Below are 23,010 nucleotides of genomic sequence, written 5' to 3' on the forward strand. Positions count from 1 at the left end.
GCCTGTTTCTTTGCCCCCCCCCCTTCCCCGTCTCCTTTTTCTAGAGTAGAGAAAGTGTACAGTTGCTGGATTTTTGAGGGCGTTGACTTTGCATTTCTTGCTGCGTTTTCTCGTCCATTTAAAGCGAGCGAGGGTGGTTATTAGACATGGATAGGATGAGCAGGGTTGTAGTCTCTTGCTGCCTCGTGGGTGCGATTTTCCGCGGAGGCGGTGAAAGATGAAGCACCGGTCATACCTTGGGAGAGTTGCCTCTTAAACCTTCTCTCTCCCCACCCACCCCTAATATTTTCTTGAATGGCTTCATTTGTATCACAAGGTGAGCAGGCACGTTTTATTGCCAAATTATGCAATAAAACTAAAGGATGTTCATATTTAATCATTTTATCATAGCACTGTTCCCCACAGGCAAGGGAAAGAGGAATAATCACTTTTCGTTTCCCTCCAGGACACATGTCCCAAAGGTGCAGAGGCAACTGGGCTTTCTGGTTTTTCTTGGAAGACGTTTCGCTTCTCATCCATTAAAGCTTCAGCTCTGAAGAAGCTGAGATGCTTCTTAGATGAGAAGCGAAACGTCTTCCAAGAAAAAACCAGAATGCCCAGTTGCCTCTTGGAAAAAGCACCTTCGAGACAACCATGACCTCGATGATTGAGAATCTCATCTCCATAGACATTCCAAGGCAGGGGTCTCCAACTTTGGCAACTTTAAGCCTGGAGGACTTCAACTCCCAGAATTCCCCAGCCAGCTTTGCTGGCTGGGGAATTCTGGAAGTTGAAGTCTTCCAGGCTTAAAGTTGCCAAGGTTGGAGACCCCTGCTCCAAGGTACATATTCATCATTGCAATATCCAAACCTTTAATGACTCGCCCAACACCAAGAACAAACCATTTTGGATGGCCATCGTTTTGCCATCATTTGTCATTTTGTGCGACTGGCTAAGAAAAGAAACAGTCTACTTTTGAGGAATTAGCTCAACATATTAGCATATATTATAACATCGGCACACTAAAATCGATGTGCTATCCAGCCGGGCTGGAAGTAGCAAGATTTATATCCCATAGTGATGCTGGGCAATGTTCCTCCAGGAAAAAGACGAAGTAGGTAGCAAAAAGAAACAAATGCACTTCCCGAGCGGGAAGCTCGGGTGTATGATGTCGTACAGAATCTCCCCTCCTCGTTCCTGGAGGGGAAGAGTTGGAAATGGAAGGCGACGGTAGTCTTCGGAGTTCCGCAACGATGCGAGCATGCGTGTAGGGTCTATTTTTCCCCCCCCTCTACCAGCAACCTCTTCTTCTTCTTGCATCCAGGAAGTAAATGAGACGTCAGGGTCGATGGCATCAAACGCACAGGCCCGGGAAAAGGGGGAGGGAAAGGGGAAGGCGAAGGCAAGCAAGCAAGCAAGCGGACCGACCGAGGAGGCAGGCGAGCCGCCGAGCCCCGGGCAGAGACGTCGTTCATTGTTTTGTTTCCTCAGAGACGGGCAATGAGTGACTTCAAACCCGCTTGGGCAGCCGCGTCTCTCACAGCAGCCTTGGGTCCCAAAGGCGGCGACGGCGGCGGAGGAGGCTGCCTTTTGAGCTAAGCCTCTCCAGCCCTCCATGCCCATCGCAGATTCCGCCTCCTCCCGCTGCTGCTCTGCTGTCACCGCCGCCGCCGGTGCCTTGGAAGGCTGCGGGGGGCGAGGAGGGCCGGCCTCGCCGCCGCCGCTCTCGAAGGAGGAGGAGGAGGAGGAGGAGGCGGGCGTGCAGGATGGTGCGCCAGGTGCGGCGGCTCTTCTGAATGATGGAAGGCGTCCTGTACAAGTGGACGAATTACCTCACAGGTATATATATCTATATATCTACGGAGGTTCTTCAAGTCATCCAGGTCGGGGTTGTCCCGAAGGTGCTCTCTCTCTCTTTTTTTTTTCTCCTTTCCCTCTCCTCCCAAGAGGCAACTACGGTAACTGGTTTTTCCTTTGAAGACGTTTCGCTTCTCCTCCAAGAAGCTTCTTCAGCTTCTTCTTGAGCTGAAGAAGCTTCTTGGAGGAGAAGCGAAACGTCTTCAAAGGGGGGAAAAAAACAACCCAGGAAGCCCAGTTAGTTGCCTCTGGGGGGGAGGGGTGGGGAGAGGGGAAGCACCTTTAGGACTACCTCACAGGTAGGTTAGTTACGCCGCGTGCCTACCCTCGGCCGCGGGAGGGAGGGAAGGAAGGAATGCGGCACGCGGGCCCCCGTTAGTGGCGCGTGGGGGCTGGGCTGCCCTGTCGGTTGGTCCCGCGGCCTCGGCTGCTCGTTGTTCCTTTGAAGACGCCGAGGAGGAATAAGGCGCGGCCTCTCTGCTCCCTGTCTCCCCACCCTACGCTACCGAGCGAAGCAGGCGGGTGGGGTGGGGTGGGGTGGGGAGAAAAAAAAGGGACGGCAACCGCCTCTGGATGAGGGAAAGAGGCAAGGCGTTGCCTGGTCAAAGTCTTGTAGGAAGAGGCAGGGAGGCTGCTGCTGATAGTACAGGGAGATGAAAGGCATAGCCCGGACCTGTAGTATTTCAGATTGCTGGACTCCCAACTCCCATCAGTCCCAGCCCGTGCAGATAATCCTCATTTTAGGACCACAACTGATCCCAAAATTTAAGTTGTTGAGTGAGAAATTTATTAAGTGACCTCTCCTTCCCTCCCCCACACATTTTAGGACTTTTCTTGCCACAACTCCCAAAAGAGATAGTTAACATTCTGGAAGTATTTTACCCCAAAAAATACCCCTCTAAACAAATGGAAAAACATATATATATATATGTATTCTGAAAATGTATATGTGAAGAATACATAGTAAAATAAATACAGGCATCACATATTGCAGTTAAATGCTGCAAGTGAGATGCAAAAGAAAGAACAGTTCACTGTTTTTTGTTTTTGTTTTTTTTATTTATATGCCGCCTTTCTCCGGAGACTCAGGGCGGCTTACAATGCGTTAAGCAATAGCCTTCATACTTTTGTATATATTTTATACAAAGTCAGCTTATTGCCCCCACAATCTGGGTCCTCATTTTACCTACCTTTGAAAGGATGGAAGGCTGAGTCAACCTTGAGCCTGGTGAGATTTGAACTTGCAGTAATTACAGGCAGCTGATGTTAATAACAGTGCTTTAATCTGCGCCACCAGGGCTCATATTTATGTCATATTATGTCATATTTGACATATTTATGTTCTTAGTTCATATACCACAAGCTAACTGTTTCTGACTAAGTCATACATTGGTCTCAATTACATATATAGGTAGTCCTCAACATACAACCACAATTGAGCCCCAAATTTATGCTCTTAAGTGAAAAATTTGTTAAGTGAATTTTTCCCATTTGATGACATTTTTTTCCACATTTATTAAGTGAATTGCTGCAGTTGTTAAATTAGTAACCCGGTTGTTAAGTGACGTGCCCCCCTCCCTGCGCATGTACTCATGCCCCCCCCCACGTATGTGTGGCAGAGACCCAATGACCAGCTCGGTGGGAGGCATGCGTGCATGTGCGACAGAGCTGAATTGGGGCAACAACACGCACGCCCATAGAGGGTGCTGTGTGCCACCTGTGGCACGTGTGCCATAGATTCGCCATCATGGCCCTAGATGAAAGTGGTTAGGTCTTTCAGGATGGAAACATAACCAAAAGGGTATTTAAAATTGTCCTGTAATTGATATCATTATTAGGTGTATCAGTGAGGAGGATCCACTTCAGGAAAGTTTATGCGTTTTAAGATGAGTCATTTTGATGGTACTTCATGTTCTGTTTGCTTCATCTCATAACCTGAATTATCCTCAGGATGGCTCTCACAAGAATCTTAAGATTTATATTAGAAATATAATATTACCTCTTATTAGACATGATAGTTTCTTGAAATAGTTTGGAATTTGGGTCATTTGATTAGGCATCTATTGATTGTGGTTGGTATTTAGAATTTAGTTACACAATTTATAGGCCACCTGGTTCCCCACAACTCTGGGAGACTTAAAATTAAAAGGGGGGAAAATCCCCCCGGATTTGAATCTTCAGATCTTTGTTGTTGCTTACTATTTGAAAGAAATTCTACGCTTTGCATCTTGTCAATACTGTAATCTATAAAAGAATAGGACTGTGGAATTAAAGACATGCCCAAACATGTCAAACTGCTTCCATAATTTTATTAAGAAAACTACATAATTTACTCCATGAAGTCATTAAAGTTGAATTTGAAAAAAAAAAAAACACCCAATATTTTTTTCTTTTATGGAATCAGCTGGGGGCAAAGGATACCATGCTCTTTAGGGTTTAGTAAAGCCTTATTTGCATCCAGAACCAGACAGCTTTGCTGAATGGTGCAATGACAGCCATAAAACATTTGATCAGGGCTTTGGTTTGACACTGCCTTTGGTTAATACTGTTGTCCCTTTCTTGTTCCGCTCTGTGAAACATATATATTTATACTGTATTCCATCCATCCATAAACAGGAAAAATGACAGCAATATTTATGGATAATTAACTGTCTTTATTGAAAATTTGGTAGACATTTATAGTTAGTCTATAAGAGTAAAGCTAGAAAGGGGCCATGAGCCTCTGGATTTGAAACCTAGGCTTTTTTTCCTGGGCCAGATTATATCTGACAATGGGCTTTCAGATGCAAGAGTCCTAGTCTTATCCACGGAGATAATGTGGCCTTGCAGGAAGTATCTGAAGAAGCAATCCAGAATTCATCTTGAAAGGTATTCCATGCCTCACTTAAGACTCTAGGATCGTCTCCAGCATTTGTCCGCTGAACTAATGGAATGTAAGTAAAGCTGCACATTCTAAAATGTCAGTACCTTTTAAGATGATCTCTTTAAAAGCAATTGCTTTGATCTGATTTGCTTCAGTTGGAAGGAATTAAAAGATGCTGGGTGGATTGTGGTGGTTGTCACAACCTAAGCACTCTCCCTTTTGTATATGTATGCAGCATTGACAGATAACAAAAGAGTTAACCTGTACTCATCATCTTGTAGAGTTTAACCTCCCCACCAACACACATATACTCTGTAGATGTTGCTAGTTAAAAATATTATTTTTTCAAAGGTTTTCTTAAACTCTGTTTTATTAAGTGGAAAGCCCAAGCTGGACAAATGATGCCATTTAAGTGTTTACCCAAAGCCTGGAGGATCTGGATCTGGATGGAAAGAAACTGGCTACATGACTCCAGCAAGACAGAGTGTTTCTGGATTTTGGGACTCCCGGATCTGAAGAGTTAATGTATTACAGTTTTGACAAGGTTGCTGCACAATTTGGAGGCCTTCCTATACTAGGGATTCCTGCTCAAAGAGTAGATGGCAGTCATATCCAGAGGGGCCTTTGCACAGATTCAGCTTGTGTCTCAGCTGCACAATTGTAGAACTGGGAAATCCTGCTCACAGTCAATCGTGCCCAGGTCATTTCCCATTTGGATTATTATTGCAATGTACCCTACACAGGGCTGCCCTGTAAAGCCACTTGCAACTGGAGTTCAATCCAAAATGCAGTAATATGTGCAATTCTGGACAACCCACAGGTGGACCATGTTATACCACTGTTGCACCAACTGAATGGGCTTCTTTCAAGATTCTGGTTATCACTTTTAAAGCCTATGTGGCATGGAACCAGTTTTCAGTTATCTTCCTCTTCTGGAGGACATCTAGCCACCCCACTAGATTGGAATAGGTTGCTGTAGCGCCCCCCCCCAATCACCTGGTAGGTTTTAGAAAGGAAACCTTTCTTGTACATGTGCCTAACTTGTGGATCTACCTCCCCTCTGAAGTGGAGGGCACCAAACATCTTCACCTTCCCAAAGGCTGTTAAGATGAGCCCTATATTGGTGGTTTAATGGGATTGTTATGGTGCTTAATGGTATCGAAGGATTTTGCATTTTTTGGTATCTTGTTATCTGTCTATTTGTTGTTTGGAAAAAGAAATCTATAATTAGTCTCTTTGTTGTTAGCCACCTACAACTACTTTATATAATATGGCAGCTGTATAAATCTTTTAAAACAGCAGATGCATAAACTTAATATGTCCATCTATGCCAGAAGAATGAATTGCAGAAGTGAAATTTATCAGCAATCTAAAGTTCTTTAGATGGGCTATTTAGGTCTTTCTACCTGTCTAATAAATATCAATTTTCAAAATGTAGGTTAGTCTATGTATGTTATTAAAATGACATCATTTATGCCCCAAAATGTGAATGAACATGAATCTTGCTTTCAGCTGCAAGTTCTATATGAAGGATGGTATTGCAGTATATATGAAAATTATATTTGTAGCAAAACAGATGAACATAATTTTCTGCTATTTTCTTAGGTTGGAAGCCTCGCTGGTTTGTTCTGGATAACGGGATATTGTCCTACTACGATTCACAGGATGATGTTTGTAAAGGCAGCAAAGGAAGTATAAAGATGGCCGTTTGTGAAATCAAAGGTAAGATTAGCAGTGAGGCATTGGCCTTTTGTTTTGGTCTGTGCAGTTATCAGTTTTAAGGCATGGTGGTGTACAGCTAGGCTTGGTTCTATATTGCTTACTTATAGGAACACACAATATGAAGCCATAACAACTTGGGGGGAGAAGAAGGATCCTAAGAAATGACAGGAGCTCAATTCTGGAACTAAACATAGTTTTCAAAACTGAACATGTCCTTGAGACATCTTTTTTCCTTAGTTTAAAAGGATATCTGCCTCTGATCCCGATTCCATAGGTGAACCTGCCTTTGGTGGCAATTTTTAATAAAACACAAAGAACATCTTAGTAGGTGTAGTCTACCTTTGAATACAAACCCTTAAATCTGAAGAATGAAATATATGTTAATATCACAGAATCACAGAGAAAACAGCACTAATTACACAAGTATATCTTTCTGTTATCCTTCTGCAATGCCATGCACAGGGGGAGGGGCTTTTGCGAGTGAATTGGTGCCTGTCAGCACTGCTTTGTCAATCCTTTTCCTAAAGTAACACATTTTATATTTAAAAAAATCCTAATTTTTAAAAATCTTTTATTATTGATTAAATTGTACATCCCCCAGAGCCTCTCTGTGTGGGTGATGGGCAGTTAAATTTGATGTATGAATACTGGACATAAGTTTTATTTAGCTAACACTTTTCTTATTCTAGGTGATTTAAGAAAATGTATAAGCTTATTTTATGTTTTCTCTTTTTCCTAAGTTCATCCTACAGATAGCACCAGAATGGAGCTAATAATTCCAGGAGAACAGCATTTCTACATGAAAGCTGTTAATGCTGCTGAGCGACAAAGATGGCTAGTAGCCCTTGGGAGCTCCAAAGCTTGCCTGACTGATGCCAAAACTAAAAAAGAAAAAGGTGCATATGTTTCCTAAAATATTATGGAATTCTTTAAAGCTACTTTCTTCAAAACTATCAAAAGTACATGTAATTTTATTTCTTTTTCTTTCATGGCTAGAAAGCACCATGATTCACTTCCTATGTGTTGAACAGTAGAGGAGCTTTTGTAGTTTTGCTTAGCAAAATAACAGAGTTGGAAGAGACCATGGAGGTCTTCTAGTCTAATCCTCTGTTCAAGCAGGAAAGCCTATACATGTGATGGCAACCTATGGCACGTGTGCCAGAGGTGGCACACAGAGCCCTCTCTGTGGGCATGTGTGCCATCATCAGCTGCTCTTCTGGTTTCCAGCCCGCACATGCGTGCTGGTCTTTGTGGGCACCGGAGCACTAGAAAACAGCCCGAAAAATGGCCCGATAAACAGCCAAAAAACAGGACATTTTTCGGGCTATTTTCAGGGCATTTTGGGGCTGTTTTTTGGGCCATTTTTTTTGCTGTTTTCAGGCCATTTTTGGGGCAAAAAACGCCCTGAAAGTGTCTGTCAGGGGAAGAAAAATTGGATAATAATTCTTGGAATCCTCCCATTCAGAGAACCCAGATACTTAAAAAAAATTCGGAGTGATTCTGCAGTTGGACATAAATAATACAAATAAAAGAAGACAAAATTGACCCATAAATATTAATACTGTTTTCTGTGTAAGATAGCATCTCTGTTTTCAATGGAACCAACATAGCCATCAGTCACTTTTGCAGGGTGCATCAAAACAGTTATTTAGGATGTTCTGCACACTTAGTAGGCCCATTGGGAAAAATGTATTTATGAATTACAAAATAGAGGCAAAATTGGAAACTGGCAAAAAGAGCAGAAGTTTAACAAGTTGCTGTCAATTTGAATGAGATTAAATGTGAATATTGATTTTTATTTTTGAGGAGGGCACTTATAACCATGCTTAGTAAGTTTCCGTTTTTTGATATTGTTCCAGAAATAAGTGAAACCAACGAATCTCTAAAAACCAAAATGTCTGAACTGCGTCTCTATTGTGACCTCTTGATGCAGCAGGTCCATACAATACAAGAATATGTACATCATGATGGGAATCATTCCTCACCAAGCATTGAGGTAATATTTAATTGTTTGAAAGAGTTTTTATTTACTCATTTTAAATTCTTGGATTATAAGGATGTGCAATAGTTTTAAATTCTTGGATTATAAGGATGTGCAATAGTATCATGGTGGATCCATAGCTTTAACAGTCCAACACTGCCATACTACCAGTAATAATAGAATCTCACAGATATACAAAATATTTTAGATTATATTTTTAAATGTTTATTGTTCCTTTCCAATATAGCAAAACCTTAATTTAACTGGTTTTTTGGAGAGATGGGTTGTCTCTGTTTTAGTCTGTTAAATACAAATGTCCACGAAATTTTTTTCATATTTGTCAACTTACAGCATTTTACACAGTATAATTTATGTCAGTATCAATCATTTGATCTAAATAGATATTTTACGTATCAAATTACAAAAATTGATAAAAATAACCTAAGCAATTCAATTGCTTCAGAAACAATGGACTATTTATGGCCAAAGTCTTAATTTTTTCATATTGCATCTAAAGTTATTGATTGAATCAACTTCAAATTCAATAATTAAACCCAGAGAATCAAGGGTTTTATTGCTATATCAACAAAATATCCCCTACAAGAAAGTGTCTTCAAAAATGAATACACTTTTTTTTTTTAAATTTGATTTATATGCTGCCCTTCTCCGGAGACTCAGGGCGGCTTACAATGCGCTAAGCAATAGCCTTCATTCTTTTGTATATTTATACAAAGTCAGCTTATTGCCCCCACAACTGGGTCCTCAATTTACCTACCTTAGAAAGGAGGGAAGGCTGAGTCAACCTTGAGCCTTGGCGAGATTCGAACCTGCAGTAATTGCAGGCAGCTGTTCTGCAAACACTTGAATTATGTAACAAAACTGTTGCTGTGCTTTCATGTTTAGGATTCCAAATTTTATCACATTCTATTTCTCTCCCTTTTCTCCATCTCTCGCAGTTTTTTGTTTGTTTGTTTCTGTTCTTGGAATGGAAAGAATTGGCATTTTATTCCCATTTACTGTGTTGACTTCAGCAGCTGTTTTATGAAGAAAGTGGGTCTCCTAGTGGGCTTGTGGGAAACAGGAATGTGTTTGTGTATGTGTGTTTGTATATGGGTGCATATTGTTTTAATCTACTTCTGCACCTTATAAAGGGAGGTTACTAAATTAAGAGGTGTACATCTTCCAAGTTATTTAATAAATAGCAAATAAGAAAAGCCTCTTAACCTTGTTTATTTATTTATTTATTTATTTATTAAATTTCTATACCGCCCTTCTCCAAATAGGACTCAGGGCGGTGCACAGCCTAAGTAAAAACAGAGCATACAAAATTTAAAAAACAGTATTAAAATAATTAAATATTTTGGCCGTAAATTAAAACAACCCAATTTAAAATCAATTTAAAATTTAGCTCAAGCCAGCCCAGCTAGTTGAAATAAATAGGTTTTCAGGGCCCGACGAAAAATCCGGAGGTCTGTTATTATACGTAACTCTGGGGGAAGGTTGTTCCAGAGGGTGGGCGCCGTCACAGAGAAGGCTCTCCCCCTGGGGGTCGCCAGCCGACATTGTCTGGCGGACGGCACCCTGAGGAGGCCCACTCTGTGCGAGCGTACTGGCCGGTGGAAGGCTATTGGTGGCAGAAGGCGGTCTCGTAAGTACCCCGGCCCTAAGCCATGGAGCGCTTTAAAGGTGGTCACCAACACCTTGAAGCGCACCCGGAAGACCACCGGGAGCCAATGCAGCTCGCGCAGGAGAGGTGTCACATGGGAGCGCCTCGTCGCCCCCATAATCCCCTGCGCGGCCGCGTTCTGGACCAGCTGGAGCCTCCGGGTGCACCCCAGGGGGAGCCCCATGTAAAGAGCGTTGCAGTAGTCCAGGCGGGAAGTGACGAGTGCCTGAGTGACTGTGCGTAGAGAGTCCCGATCTAGAAAGGGGCGCAACTGGCGTATCAGGCGAACCTGATAAAAAGCCCCCCTGGCCACGGCCGTCAAATGATCTTCTAGAGACAGCCGTGCGTCCAGGAGGATGCCCAAGTTGCGAGCCCTCTCCGTGGGGGCGAGTGATTCGCCCCAATAGCCAGCGATGGCGTCAGCTGGCTATATCGGGACGCTGGAAGCCACAGCCACTCGGTCTTGGAGGGGTTGAGTCGGAGCCTGTTTCTCCCCATCCAGGCCCGCACGGCCTCCAGGCACTGGGACATCACTTCAAGGGCATTGTTGGGGTGGCCTGGGGTGGAGATGTACAGCTGGGTGTCATCAGTGTACTGATGGAACTCCACCCCGAAGCCACGGATGATCTCACCCAGCGGCTTTACATAAATGTTGAACAGAAGGGGCGAGAGGACCGACCCTTGTGGCACCCCACAAGCAAAGTGCCTCGGGGTCGACCGCTGCCCCCCCGTCAACACAGATTGCGACCGGTCAGAGAGGTAGGAGGAGAACCACCGCAGAACGGTGGCCCCACCCCCAACCCCGCCAACCGGTGCAACATGATACCATGGTCGATGGTATCAAAAGCCGCTGAGAGGTCTAACAGGACCAGGATAGAGGAGCAACCCCTATCCTGAGCCCTCCAGAGATCATCCACCAACGCGACCAATGCCGTTTCCGTGCTGTGCCCAGGCCGGAAGCCGGACTGGAGCGGGTCTAGATAGACAGTTTCATCCAGGTACCGGGGAAGCTGTTGCGCTACCACACTCTCAACAACCTTCGCAACGAAGCGAAGGTTGGAGACAGGACGATAGTTAGCCAAAACAGCCGGATCCAGAGAGGGCTTCTTGAGGAGGGGCCTCACAACCGATTCTTTCAAAGCGGCCGGCAGGACCCCCTCACTCAAAGAAGCGTTAACAATCTTCTGGAGTCAGCCTCGTGTCACCTCCCGGGAAGCCAGTACCAACCAGGAGGGACACGGGTCCAATAAACATGTGGTCGCGTTCAGCCATCCCAGGACCCTGTCCATGTCCTCGGGAGCCACAGGATCGAACTCCCCCCAGATAACACTCTCAAGACCTGCCTCAGTCATCCCATCCGGACATACCCAGTCAGAGGCCAGCCCTTCCCGAATCTGAGCGATTTTGTCATACAGATACTGCACAAAGTCCTCAGCTCGGCCCTGCAAGGGGTCATCCCGCACTTCCAGATGGAGGAGGGAGCGGGTCACCCTAAACAGGGCGGCCGGGCGATTATCTGATGACGCGATAAGAGCGGCAAAATAGCTAAATTTCGCCGCTTTTATCACCACTAGGTAGGTCTTAATATGAGACCTTGCCAGTGTTCGGTTGGATTCGGTGCGGCTGGTCCTCCAACTACTCTCCAGGCGTCTTTTCCGGCGCTTCATCTCCCTAAGCTCCTCGGAGAACCAAGGAGCTAGGTGAGTTCGGTGCCGGGTCAGAGGCCGCAAAGGCATGACACGGTCCAAGGCCCCGGCAGCCGCACTATCCCAGGCGGCCACCAGGTCCTCAGCTGAGTCATGAGCCAGAGTCTCAGGAAATGGCCCAAGCTCCATCTGGAACCTATCAGGGTCCATCAGGCGCCTGGGGCGGAACCACCTGGTCGGTCCCGCCTCCCTGCGGCGGGGTGCAGCGGTTAGAAAGTCCAGTCGAAGGAGCGAGTGGTCAGACCATGACAAGGGTTCGATGACTATATCCCCTGTATCAAGGCCACTCGACCACTGACCAGAGACAAAAACAAAGTCCAGAGTGTGTCCACCCGTGTGAGTGGGGTCATGAATTAACTGAGTAAGGTCCATGGCCGTCATGGAAGCCATGAACTCCCGAGCCACCTCAGACGTTTTGCCGACAGATGGCAGGTTGAAATCCCCCATGACTAGAAGTCTGGGGGTACCAACCGCCACCTCAGCTATGACGTTGAGCAGCTCGAGCAGGGCCGTTGCCACGCGGCAGGGAGCCAGGTACGTGATCAACAAGCCCATCTGTACTCCACGACCCCACCTCACAAAAAGGGACTCACATCCGGCTATCTGTGGAACAGTGGTCTCCCTCGGATCAAGACTTTCCTTTATAATAACCGCCACCCCCCCACCCCTGCCCTGAGCTCTCGGCTGATGGAATGCTCGGAAACCTGGTGGGCACATATCCACGAGGGGAACCCCCCCCTCATGGCCCAACCAGGTCTCCGTAATTGTTGAAAATTGCATTTATTTTACCTGGAAAACTAAAGGAATTCTAGACCATACATCTGTTTCTTGTTTCATTGCTATCAAAATGGAGCTAAATTTATATTAACCAGTGTGAGAAACATTTTTAGAAGTCATTAAACCAAGATATATATATATATATATATATATATATATATAAAATCAGTAAACAATTGCAAAACACATGGGTTAACATATCAGAATTATTACTGAATAATATGTAGTCTTATCTACCCAATTTATAGATTAATTAGACATCTTAAACTCTTGTATTAAAATAATAAGATTGAGGTAGATGCATCTAGCTTAACTATGAAATACAAAGCAACTTCTGGAGGCAATGCTATTTTCTACTTTATCTCAATTACCACATTATTGACAATATTTTCAGAATTTCTGTTGACAAAATTAGAATGTTGAAAGACTAATTATTTAAACATATATATGTAATTTATGTAATTTCTATTGAGATTTTGTGTTGTAGATTAAAAAAAGAAAATACACGTTCTATACATGTTCTAGTTGCTCAATAAATGTACCTACTTAACCATACCATACTTAACAATTAAGATATGAATATCCAGACTTTTGTGGAGTCCATTTGCTTCAGATCAACATACTCCCCCTACCTTATAAAACCTTTCTCAGCATCTAAAGAAATAATAACTATTTGCTTCTGCCTGTTTTGAAATAAAGCCATCAGTTAGAAATCCAGTATTATCAGAATCTTGGCAGAATCCCAACCCAATTTAGAATACATCTTTAAAAGATAGTGATTTTAGAATCTTCGCATTTTATAAGGATCACAAATAATAGATAAATTGTTACAGTATGTTGTTTCATTTGTGTAAATGTAAAAGCCAGTAGCTCTTCTAGCCTCTTTTTGCATAGTTGCCTGCTAAGTCAAAATCCATTTCCAAAGCTTGAAAGCCATTAAATTTGTATTTAACGAATTGAGAGATCTTTGTTCTCAGGAGATGGAGGTTAACAATTCTTCGATTTTCTCCGTAAGGTTAATTAGTTGTTGTGATAATACAACCCTGAATAATTGCTTTTGCAATCTTTTGTATCAAAGCAAGGGGGGAATGCCATCCCTGCTGCAATGGAAAAGAGAAATAAAATCTGCCATCTCTGGTTTAGGAGATGCATTTCAGGTTCACTTGCAAGAAACATAAACATTGACTCACAGAGAATCTTAGAGGCCATTTAGTTCATTAGCTCCAGCTCCTTGCACTGTTCATGTGCTCCTGTATTCATAATGAATATGTTGGCTTGGGCTTCTCCAGTTTGCCAACATCTGGAAAGCTGCCTGTTCGCTCTCTTTAAATATTTAATAACTTTTTATCATGTCATAAAGTTATCAGAACCAAAAATATCTGAGGTGGTACAGTGAACATCTGCACCCCACCCACCCGTTAGAAAAATGTTTGGTGTTCATCAAAGTAAGCTAAGTCCCTACAAACCAGTAATTACAATTTCTGGTTTGTAATTAAATTAGAGTTAAATTGGTGAAAAGTTTTGCTAGGAAACTCTTTGCTCTAAGAGTTTTCAATATCTGCTCTTTCCTTTTGTTTCCAGAATATGAATGAAGCTTCTTCCTTGCTCAGTGCCACCTGTGACACGTTTATCACTACGCTTGAAGAATGTGTGAAAATAGCAAATGCCAAATTTAAGCCGGAGATGTTTCCATTGCCTCATCCTGATCCTTTAGTTTCTCCTGTGTCTCCTTCACCTGTACAAATGGTTGGATATCTTTAATGTCAAACATTCTTGAAGATTTGGGGAACTTTGTGAAGGAGCAGTAGGGGATAAGCTAGCATATGGTTCCTCAGTGCTGTCCTTGTTCAGGTCACCAGGCTAGGCCTCTGCCCAAAGTTATGAGAGTCTCAAACCTTCTCAGGAAAACTTGCCTATTTTTAAATGCCTTGTTTTAGAAACATGTACTTCTGATAGCAATCTTGCATGTTGAGGAGGATATTATCTCATACTTTTACTGCCCAATAAACTCCATATTTGTCTATGAGCAAAACACTATGGTAACCTATGGAGTTTAAAGGAAATAGAGGACCTCCAGCCCTAAACTGTTCTATTCCCTTCCAAGCACCCATGGTTTCTTCTGCAAACCTGGTAACTTCTAAAGCACAGAGTGTAGACCTAGCCTGTTAATCCTCATTTACTTAAAACATAGTGCTTCAAGGCCTTCTTACCGTTGGGAAACTAAATACTAAAACCAACAATAAAAACAATAATGTATTTTTTAAAATTATGATGTTATAAATGCCATGTCATTTATGTTCATATAATGCATGTTCCTGTACATTCTGAAAAAACATTTAAAATACATATTTTAAAATAATATTTCATTAGGAATAGACAAAAAACAGTATTTCAAAAGTTATAATAACCTGCTTTATTACTTATATTATTTTTTAGATGAAACGTTCTGTTAGCCATCCTGGAACTTGTACTCTTGAGAGGTAAGTATGAAGTTGTGATTAAATATTATTCCAAAATCAAACAAATTAGAACCATAATGTTAAGGTTCACTTATCACATTGTGAGATATTGTCCGATCCCAAATAAATGGAAATACTCCATGGTTTGGCAATTGAAATTCACAGCCTGTTGCCCCATATAATCTCACATTAATTTTGGAAAAATGTGGTTCTGGTGAGTTTCTCTTGCCTGATATAATTGAAAATTAATTCATGACTAGATTGAATTCACTATGACAGTTCTGTTTTGTACAGGCAGTCCTCATTTAGTGACTATTCACAGTTATGACATTGTAAATCAGGGCACTCAAAAGTGATATATCACATGACTGACTGGTGTACTACGGCAATCCCAGCACTCTCATTGTGGTTGTTAACAAAGAATTACAGGCTGATAAATGAGTACCCACCCTATCCCAATCCAATCCATTCTGGGTTTAGTCCCTCCCAGCCCCAAGCTTCAATAAGTTTACGGGACTGCCTCCAATTCAACCTATCCACCTATCTCTGCCCTTTGGCCACCCTACACCCAGAACTTCCCAGCTTGCCCCAGCAAGTAAGTTTGTTTATTTAGCTGCCTTCTCTCCCAATTCACTACACCAACCTTTTGCCTTTTTGTGCCCAGCTGCTGCAGCTCAAGCATCTCGCTGCCTTTGATGTTTCCTTCTCAGACCCAGCTTCTCCAGCAAATGTTTCCTACAGGTGATTCCATGAGTGCTGTCTTTATAAAGCTGCGCTGACTGCTGATACTTGCTAGGATTCCTAGATGCTGCATCTTGGCACCTTGCTGCAAGGGTGGGCTATGAAGCTGTGTAGAAGCTGGAGCACCCTACGTAGCTGAATGGTTGGGGGTCTGAAAAAGAAACAGCAAAAGGTGCTTCTGCTTTAGCAGCCGGGCATAAAAAGTGGAGGTTGGTGTGAGGAACTGAGAAGGCAGCTGAGTGAATTATGCTTGCTGGGGTGGGTGAAGCGCCCCAGATGAAGAACACTGTGCAGGGTGGCCAAAAGGTCATAGGTGTGTGTGTGAAGCTAGGCAGGTGGGGGAAATTAAAGTGCTCCTGCAGTTTAATGTGGGCAGTTGCCAAATGTCTGAATTTTGATCATGGGACTCGGAGGTGCTGCACTGCCCATAAATTTGAGCATGGGTCATAAGTCCGTTTTTCATTTCCTTTACCTCATATTGAATGCTATACAAAATGCTAGCTGTTAATTTTTGTTATTTTGTAATTTGTTATTTTTGTAATTTCAATGAAAGATAAAATACAAAGAAACAAAAATAGAAATTAGAAAAAGAAAAGATCAGAAAAAGAGCAAAGATAGAATTTTCAGAGAAAAGGGGAAATATGAAAGAATAATTTCTAACTTTCCTTGGTACAGATACAAATATAAAATACATTGACCTCTTAATCAACAATAATACACAGCATTTCTATAATTAGTTCTAATAAATTCCAAAATTAAAGTTTCATTTCTTTAAGTTACAAGCAAAAAATCCATAAGTGGTTTCCAGATAGAAACAAAGCTGGACAAGCTCTTTTCTTTTATCAAAATAGTCAGCTTTACCATCTCAACCAATGCCATGGGCTTCACCATCCATTCTTCTATTGTAGGAATTTTGTAGGATTTTTCTAACTTCTTGCATACAGAAATCCTGCTATGGTTATCATATATAAAAACAAGTCCCATGTTTTCTTTCAGTCTTTTTATCCATCAAACCTAATTTTTTTTTCTGATTTCAGTTGTACATTTATTTTAAGAATTCTCTGGATTAAAATACGTATCGGATCCCAGTATTGTTAGCTTTCTTACATGTCCATTAAAGAAAAGTACCTCACTTTGCATTTGCAACATATATTTGACACTCTTATGCACCTTCAACAATTTAATGTGTTAAAGGTGTTAGTACTAGTAACTAGTACTAGTACCAACCATACATCATCTTATAAAAATTATCTTTCAAATTACCATTCAATGTAAATTGATGTATGAATGTAAATTTCAGTCCTTTGCAACACATGATTTCCTACTGATCAAAAATTACTTTGCCCATCTAATCATGCAGTCTTTAACATATTCATCTTCTATATTCATTTTCAATAAGATCTTAAAATAACATGTTCATTACTGGTACACAAATCCAATTTAAATTCAGTTTTCTCATTTGTAAAAATCATAACTCTTGTCCATTTTAAACCTTTCTGTCAATTGAACATGAGCAAACTATTGACAGTATATATGCGACTTTGTGTTTCCAGTTCTTTTCTTGATTTTAATTTTTGTTCTCCTTCAAAAATTTAATAAATCAACATAGGTCAACCAAGTTTGTGTAACCATCATTTCTCTTCTAAAAAATGCTTCTCGAGTGACACCTGTAGAGTCAATCTGGTTTTATAGCTTTAGAAACTCAATAGGGCATGCGTAATGAAGTGTTTATTAAAATCTATATTAACATTAACTTCATACCATAAATAGCCCTGCCACCCAAATCTTCAAAATGATATTTGGGAATTTTGTGTACCATCTGGTTTAACTCCTTAGCAGAGTATTTATGTTTAACCTGAAGTGATTCTTCACCTTTTTATTTTTTGCTGTATTATTTTTTTGGCAACATATGTCAGGGATTTACAAACAAGATTAATGAACCCAAGAGAACTGTTGTCTTAAAAACATGTGAAAACCTGTGCAATATTTTAATTTTAGGAGCAGTCGCTTTGGAAAAGAACCAAATGTGTCTTCCCATCAACTTTCCCACCGGTGGAGAAGAACAGTCTCAGATACAGAACCTTCCATAGATGTTAACTTTGAAGATACAGACAGTAAGGACATACGACCTTACAGCAGTGGTGAAATGTAAAATTTGTTACTACCGGTTCTGTGTGCGTGGCTTGGTGGGGGTGGGTGGGTAATGTGACTGGGTGGGCTTGGCCAACTTTTTTTTATTTTTAAAAGCATTTTTTTCCTACAACCTCCTTGGCCGAAGAGGTTGTAGAAAAAATGCTTTTAAAAGTAAAAAAAACAGCCTCTGATGATTGCGCGGCTCAGTTGGGCATGGGGGGGCGCAGGGATTTTTGCTACCGGTTCTCTGAACCACCCGCCGCCATCACTACCGGTTCAGGCGATCCGGTCCGAACTGGGAGCATTTCATCTCTGCCTTATGGATGTTACTTTGTCATTACTTTGTACTCATTTTTCTTACATCTTAGTCTGTGTTTTTGCTAGAATAACAGTGAATACCAAAATAAATTGCAGCAACTCTCTTGCACCATATTCATTCAACTAAGATGGATTCAGTAGTTTGTTAAAGATAGAGAACAGGCAAATGCTATAAGCAGTGAAAAAGTGTGCAAGAAACACCGAAGTTGCAATTCAGAGAGATATTTTTCCTAACTTCTTTATTGATATTAAGTGGCACTTTTTTTATGTGCCCATTATGTATCTTAAGTTAAAATTAAGTTAAAATTAATCTTAAATTAAAATTAAACTCAGTGGTGTTTCTTGTTGTGTGAAGGAGACGAACAGGACGAAGAATTGGACAGTGTGAGGTCTCAAGTCTCTTTTTTTATAGCCTCTCATCTCTGTCTGACTACAGTGATTGAAAACCCATAGCAGTGTATTTCCCATTTGGGAGTGAAATAGTTTTAAAAATCAAAGAAATCCTTTCCCCCCCTTCCCCCCAGGGGAAAAGAAAAGAAAAGAAAATCCTGGTCTTACTCTTTCATGTGACATGATCCTGCCACTATAACCTCTGCTTCTCCCCAGTTGTGCAGCCCTGGCTTACAAAGGCAGTCCATTCCTGTAGTCAGTGCTCTGAATTGCACATAGGATTCCCAACACATGAGGCTGGGTGCTTTTAATGGGATCTTATACCTAAGCAGGTCCCAAAAACTAGCTTTCTTCAGAAGGTATCTAATTCTGAAATGTGATTTATATGTACGACTTAGATCTTGGGATGACTTCTTGGTATGGTATAAAATATATGGCAGTGGGAAGGTTGGCATACCAAAGCTATTGCTAGCCTAACTAGATAGCAATAGAAAAAAATACTTGTAGCTCAGGGCTGAACGGTGGAGTCCTTGGTGCTCTCTGACTTTGGTTGTTTGCCTGCAGACATTTCATCACCCAGTTAGGTAACATTTAGGGTACACTGACAGGGCAAACCACTGTATATAAACAAAGCACAAACCACACTCCCTTTGAACAATGAAGATGTTACCCAGTTGGTTAATGAAATGTCTGCAAAAAACCCAAACCAAGTTCAGAGGGCATCTACAAGTAGATCATGCTTAAGTGGAGAAGCATCTGATGTAAGAGCTTCCTAGGTATACATCTGTGTACACATGAAGCAAAACTGCCAGAGAAGAGTAGAGTTAAGGCTTCATTTGGAACATCTTTGCTTAAGCTCACAGCCCTGTGATTCAGATAGGATGGTGTCTCCTTGTATAAAGTAAGCAAAGAAGGGCAAATTGATTGAAGTGTGCTTTTCATGTTGCAGGACTAGCAGCATTCAATTCTAGAGGAGCCCTCAATGGAGATTTGGCACCACCGGCTGTTCCTGAAGCAAAGCTGTTACTGTCTCAGAAACCCAGAGTGCCCGAAGAGACTCTTTCTGAGCTAATCTCCTGAGGCAAGAGAAGACCCCCCCACTGCCTCTGAGTAATGCTATGCAAAAGCTGCTGTAATTCTGCTCTCATCGTGAGGGAGTAGTAGTTCCCTATGTGAAGGTTTTCTCTGCACTTTATAGAATAATGTAAAAACTATATTTGAAGTGTATTTTATCTTTATATAGTTGACTTGCAAAAGTATTTTCTTAAAAAGAAAATTTCAGTTTGGGTATTTTTTAATAGATAGGTGAATGCATCTTTGTAAATACTGCTCTTTTTACTGGGTGTGATAGTCAGGCCAACCTTGAGAAACAGATTTCAGATCTAGAGTAGGGAAAACCTGTGCCCTAGACTGATCCACTGAATTTAATCCCAGAGTTGCTTTATCAGAAATGTATTCCCCTGAGTACAGTCTCTTTCTCACCAACATCAGTGGCAGTCCATCATATTGTAATGGCACCTTTATTTCAGGACAGGTTTGTGGTGGAGTTTGTTAAAAGACTGAGATGATTCCTAAAAGGTATCTCATAAGTAATCTCTCATCCACCACCGTGTCTTTTTTTTTAAAGGTACAGTCTAGATTTTTAAAATATATCTGAAATTCCATTGAACAAGGTAGAATGTCAATGAATCGGAGGGAATATTTCAGCCAAAATTAAACACTTCAAAGTCACACCAATGCTATCAAGTGACAGGGATATGCAGTAAAGTCGGTGAGATTTTATAGTGCTTAATTTGAGTTAGACCTTACCTGATTAATTAAATCCCAGCCTAATAGCTCAAAGCATCTGCATTTTTTCTTTGACTTGCACCCAGAAATATAGCCAATCAGAAATATGTCATGGATGTGCAGTATTTTTTTAAGCACGCATATGTGATTATGAGGCATTATGCTATACACTGGTTAAAGATATTTTAACATTTTAAAAGATATGTATTCCTTTTTGCACCATAAAATGCCTATTTAATGTTACTGCAATGAAAAGATAAGAAAACAGACTTAATTCTTGTTGAGATTTTCCTCACTAAATATGCCTTGTGGCAGTGTTTGTTTGTTTTTTCAAGTTAATTGGGTAGAATCCATCCAGTGTTGGGAGCTTACAACCTCAAGTAAAGGCATATTTTAATCTTCTTGTGTTAAACAATGCTTCCTTTGTCTGGACTGACCACCCCACCTGCTTCTCCCCCCCCCCTTTTCTTTTTTAGTGCCAGGCAAAACTAATCTTCAGAGTGTCTTTTCACCAAAGTTTTTTTTTTTAATTTACTGCTGCTTTTTAGAGTCTGCTCTTCAGATGTTGTTGTAATGTATTCATGTTTGAGACAGAACATGTATGTTAATGATTCTTTATGCCAAAGGGAGGGTGGCTTTCACCATGGTGAGCCCTAGTCTCAGAAAAGCAGAAAAATACAGCAAGATCCTCTCTTCTATTCACTCCCTGCCACTTGCCTCTGTCGATGCTGGGAGGCCAAATTCTAACTAAAGCATGTAGCAGTCATCTATGGCAGGGGTTCCCAACCGTGCCAACTTTAAGACTTGTGGACTTCAACTCCCAGAATTCCTTAACCAACTGAGGTGAAGTCCACAAGTCTTAAAGTTGCAAAGATTGGGGACCCCTGATTTGTGGTACATCATGGGCCCGGTTGGCCTGAAACAGCTCTGGCGATGCCACTCTGTTTCTGCCAGAGCAAAGAGGAAATATGGGACTTGAAGTTCAGCAATGTTTGCACAGACATGTCTGAAGGGTTGTGTCCAAAGTTGTTAAGTGTTTTGAAATGTATATTTTTGTTTTTTATTCACTTTGGAATAGATTTAGTTAATAATGTATTGACCATGGAGCACTTTTAAAAAAAAATAAAAATGGCTTTTTTTTTAAAAAAAAAAGTGATGTAAGTGTTCAATAAATGCAGTTTTTACACAGACATTCTCTCTTTATTTATAATTGAATAAATTTTGACCATTAGTAATCATTAGATTACAAGGATACAAGCAACTTTTCGCAACTTGGTGCTCCTCAGATGCTTTTGATTAAAGCTTATATGGTGCTCCAGGCAGCATAGCTAATGGACACCTTACCCAGGTGGATTGAGGGGCAATGTGGGTATGACTTTGACTGCAGTTTGCTAGCTCCCCAAGTATGCACTCAAAACAGCAGGTACAACAACTATCCCTAACCAGGGCACCTAAAGGTTACACTGGGGGTAGGGGACTGATGGCAAGAACACCCCAAGACAACTTGTCATTGTTGAGTTGGGATACAAATCACTGCTGCTTCTATGATTGAGCCCATCAGGGTTCTGGACTCAAGAAACCCAAAGAATATGCTTGAGAGACCACAATGCCCTAGTTGCAAGGCTCATTATTGTAAGCCTTTGGGTGTTTTCATGCACAATGAAGCCATAGATGGATGTTAACATTGTGGACAAAACGGGCATTTAGCAACAGGACCACACAATCCTCACAACATCAGGGATGGGGATTTGTCAGAAATGACACCCACCAAAGTAAGTTTCAACTGTGAGATTGAAGGATGCAAGGTCGTCTCTAAGCTTCAGGAGATTTTGAGCTAGTTTTAAAATAATTATTCCATTCTGAGGTAGTAATGCTAACACAAACATAATACTCCCCCCACCTTTTTTTTCCAAACCAGAGAAAACCATGAATTTCCCCCCTAAATAATTGCTTTTATCCCAGAGTTGTACTGAGCAACAGAAGTGCAGCACAAATGTAGAATCATTCAGGGGAATTGCAGGAATTGGGTTGGCCAGTTGGAGAAAAGGATTAGGGTAGCAGTATTCCAGTATTTGAGGGGCTGCCATAAAGAAGAGAGGGTTCAACTTATTTTCCAAACACCAGGAGGCAAGACAGGAAACGATGGAAACTAATCAAGGAGAGAAGCAACCTGGAATTAAGGAGAAACTTCCTAAGAGTGAGGACTATTAACCAGTGGAACAGCTTACCTTCAGAAATCGTGGGTGCTCCATCACTGGAGGTTTTTAAGAAAAGGCTGGACAGCAACCCATCTGAAATGGTATAGTGTCTCCTGCTTGAGCAGGGGGTTGGACTAGAAGATCTCCAAGATCCCTTCCAGTTCTATTCTGATTGGTTGAAGGTTAGAGAATGATAAAGGCTTTTTTCTTGTGTTGTTTTAAATGCTAAGGCTTTTACCACCCTCGCCTCCAACTACAAAAGAAAACCTCTCCCTAATGCAAATATGCAGACTCTCTAGCTGTAAGAAGTTGCAGAAACACGAATGACATCCTGAACAAGAATACATGTTAATATCACATTGCTGTGGCAGCATTTTAATGACACCAGATTTTTGTCTGTGTTTTGTTGCCACCTTCCAAGTACTTCCTTCC

The 23,010-nt window shown here is 41.5% G+C and overlaps 1 protein-coding gene across 5 annotated transcripts; it reads left to right on the forward strand.

Moving 5' to 3' along the window:
* Positions 1-199: 199 nt before the first annotated feature.
* Positions 200-21,568, forward strand: PLEKHA3 (pleckstrin homology domain containing A3). Of its 5 annotated transcripts, none has more exons than XR_004593118.3 (9): positions 1,309-1,818; positions 6,305-6,421; positions 7,162-7,317; positions 8,281-8,417; positions 14,133-14,297; positions 14,988-15,031; positions 15,675-15,751; positions 17,750-17,899; positions 19,542-21,568. XR_004593118.3 is itself a non-coding variant. In XM_034428553.3 (9 exons), exons 1-8 carry the CDS (start codon positions 1,776-1,778, stop codon positions 17,839-17,841), a joined length of 831 nt encoding a protein of 276 aa, XP_034284444.1. In that variant the 5' UTR covers positions 1,309-1,775; the 3' UTR covers positions 17,842-17,865; positions 19,542-21,568. The 5 variants fall into 5 exon arrangements, 4 of the variants coding, with proteins under 4 accessions (XP_034284428.2, XP_034284444.1, XP_034284436.1 ...); XM_034428553.3 differs by having other exon boundaries at positions 17,750-17,865; XM_034428537.3 differs by lacking the exons at positions 1,309-1,818; positions 15,675-15,751 and adding an exon at positions 200-316 and having other exon boundaries at positions 17,750-17,865.
* The last annotated feature ends 1,442 nt before the right edge of the window (positions 21,569-23,010 follow it).

The sequence above is a fragment of the Pantherophis guttatus genome, chromosome 1 (assembly GCF_059756535.1).
Source record: "Pantherophis guttatus breed Tessera chromosome 1, ASM5975653v1, whole genome shotgun sequence".
NCBI lineage: Eukaryota > Metazoa > Chordata > Lepidosauria > Squamata > Colubridae > Pantherophis > Pantherophis guttatus.

Excerpts from the sequence above, each read along its gene's own strand:
- PLEKHA3 (XM_060688033.2), top strand. The coding sequence starts at position 1,776 with ATGATGGAAGGCGTCCTGTACAAGTGGACGAATTACCTCACAG. Across the intron at positions 8,418-14,132 it reads ATTCCTCACCAAGCATTGAG|AATATGAATGAAGCTTCTTC; the intron begins GTAATATTTAAT and ends TTTTGTTTCCAG. Across the intron at positions 14,298-14,987 it reads CTCCTTCACCTGTACAAATG|ATGAAACGTTCTGTTAGCCA; the intron begins GTTGGATATCTT and ends ATTATTTTTTAG.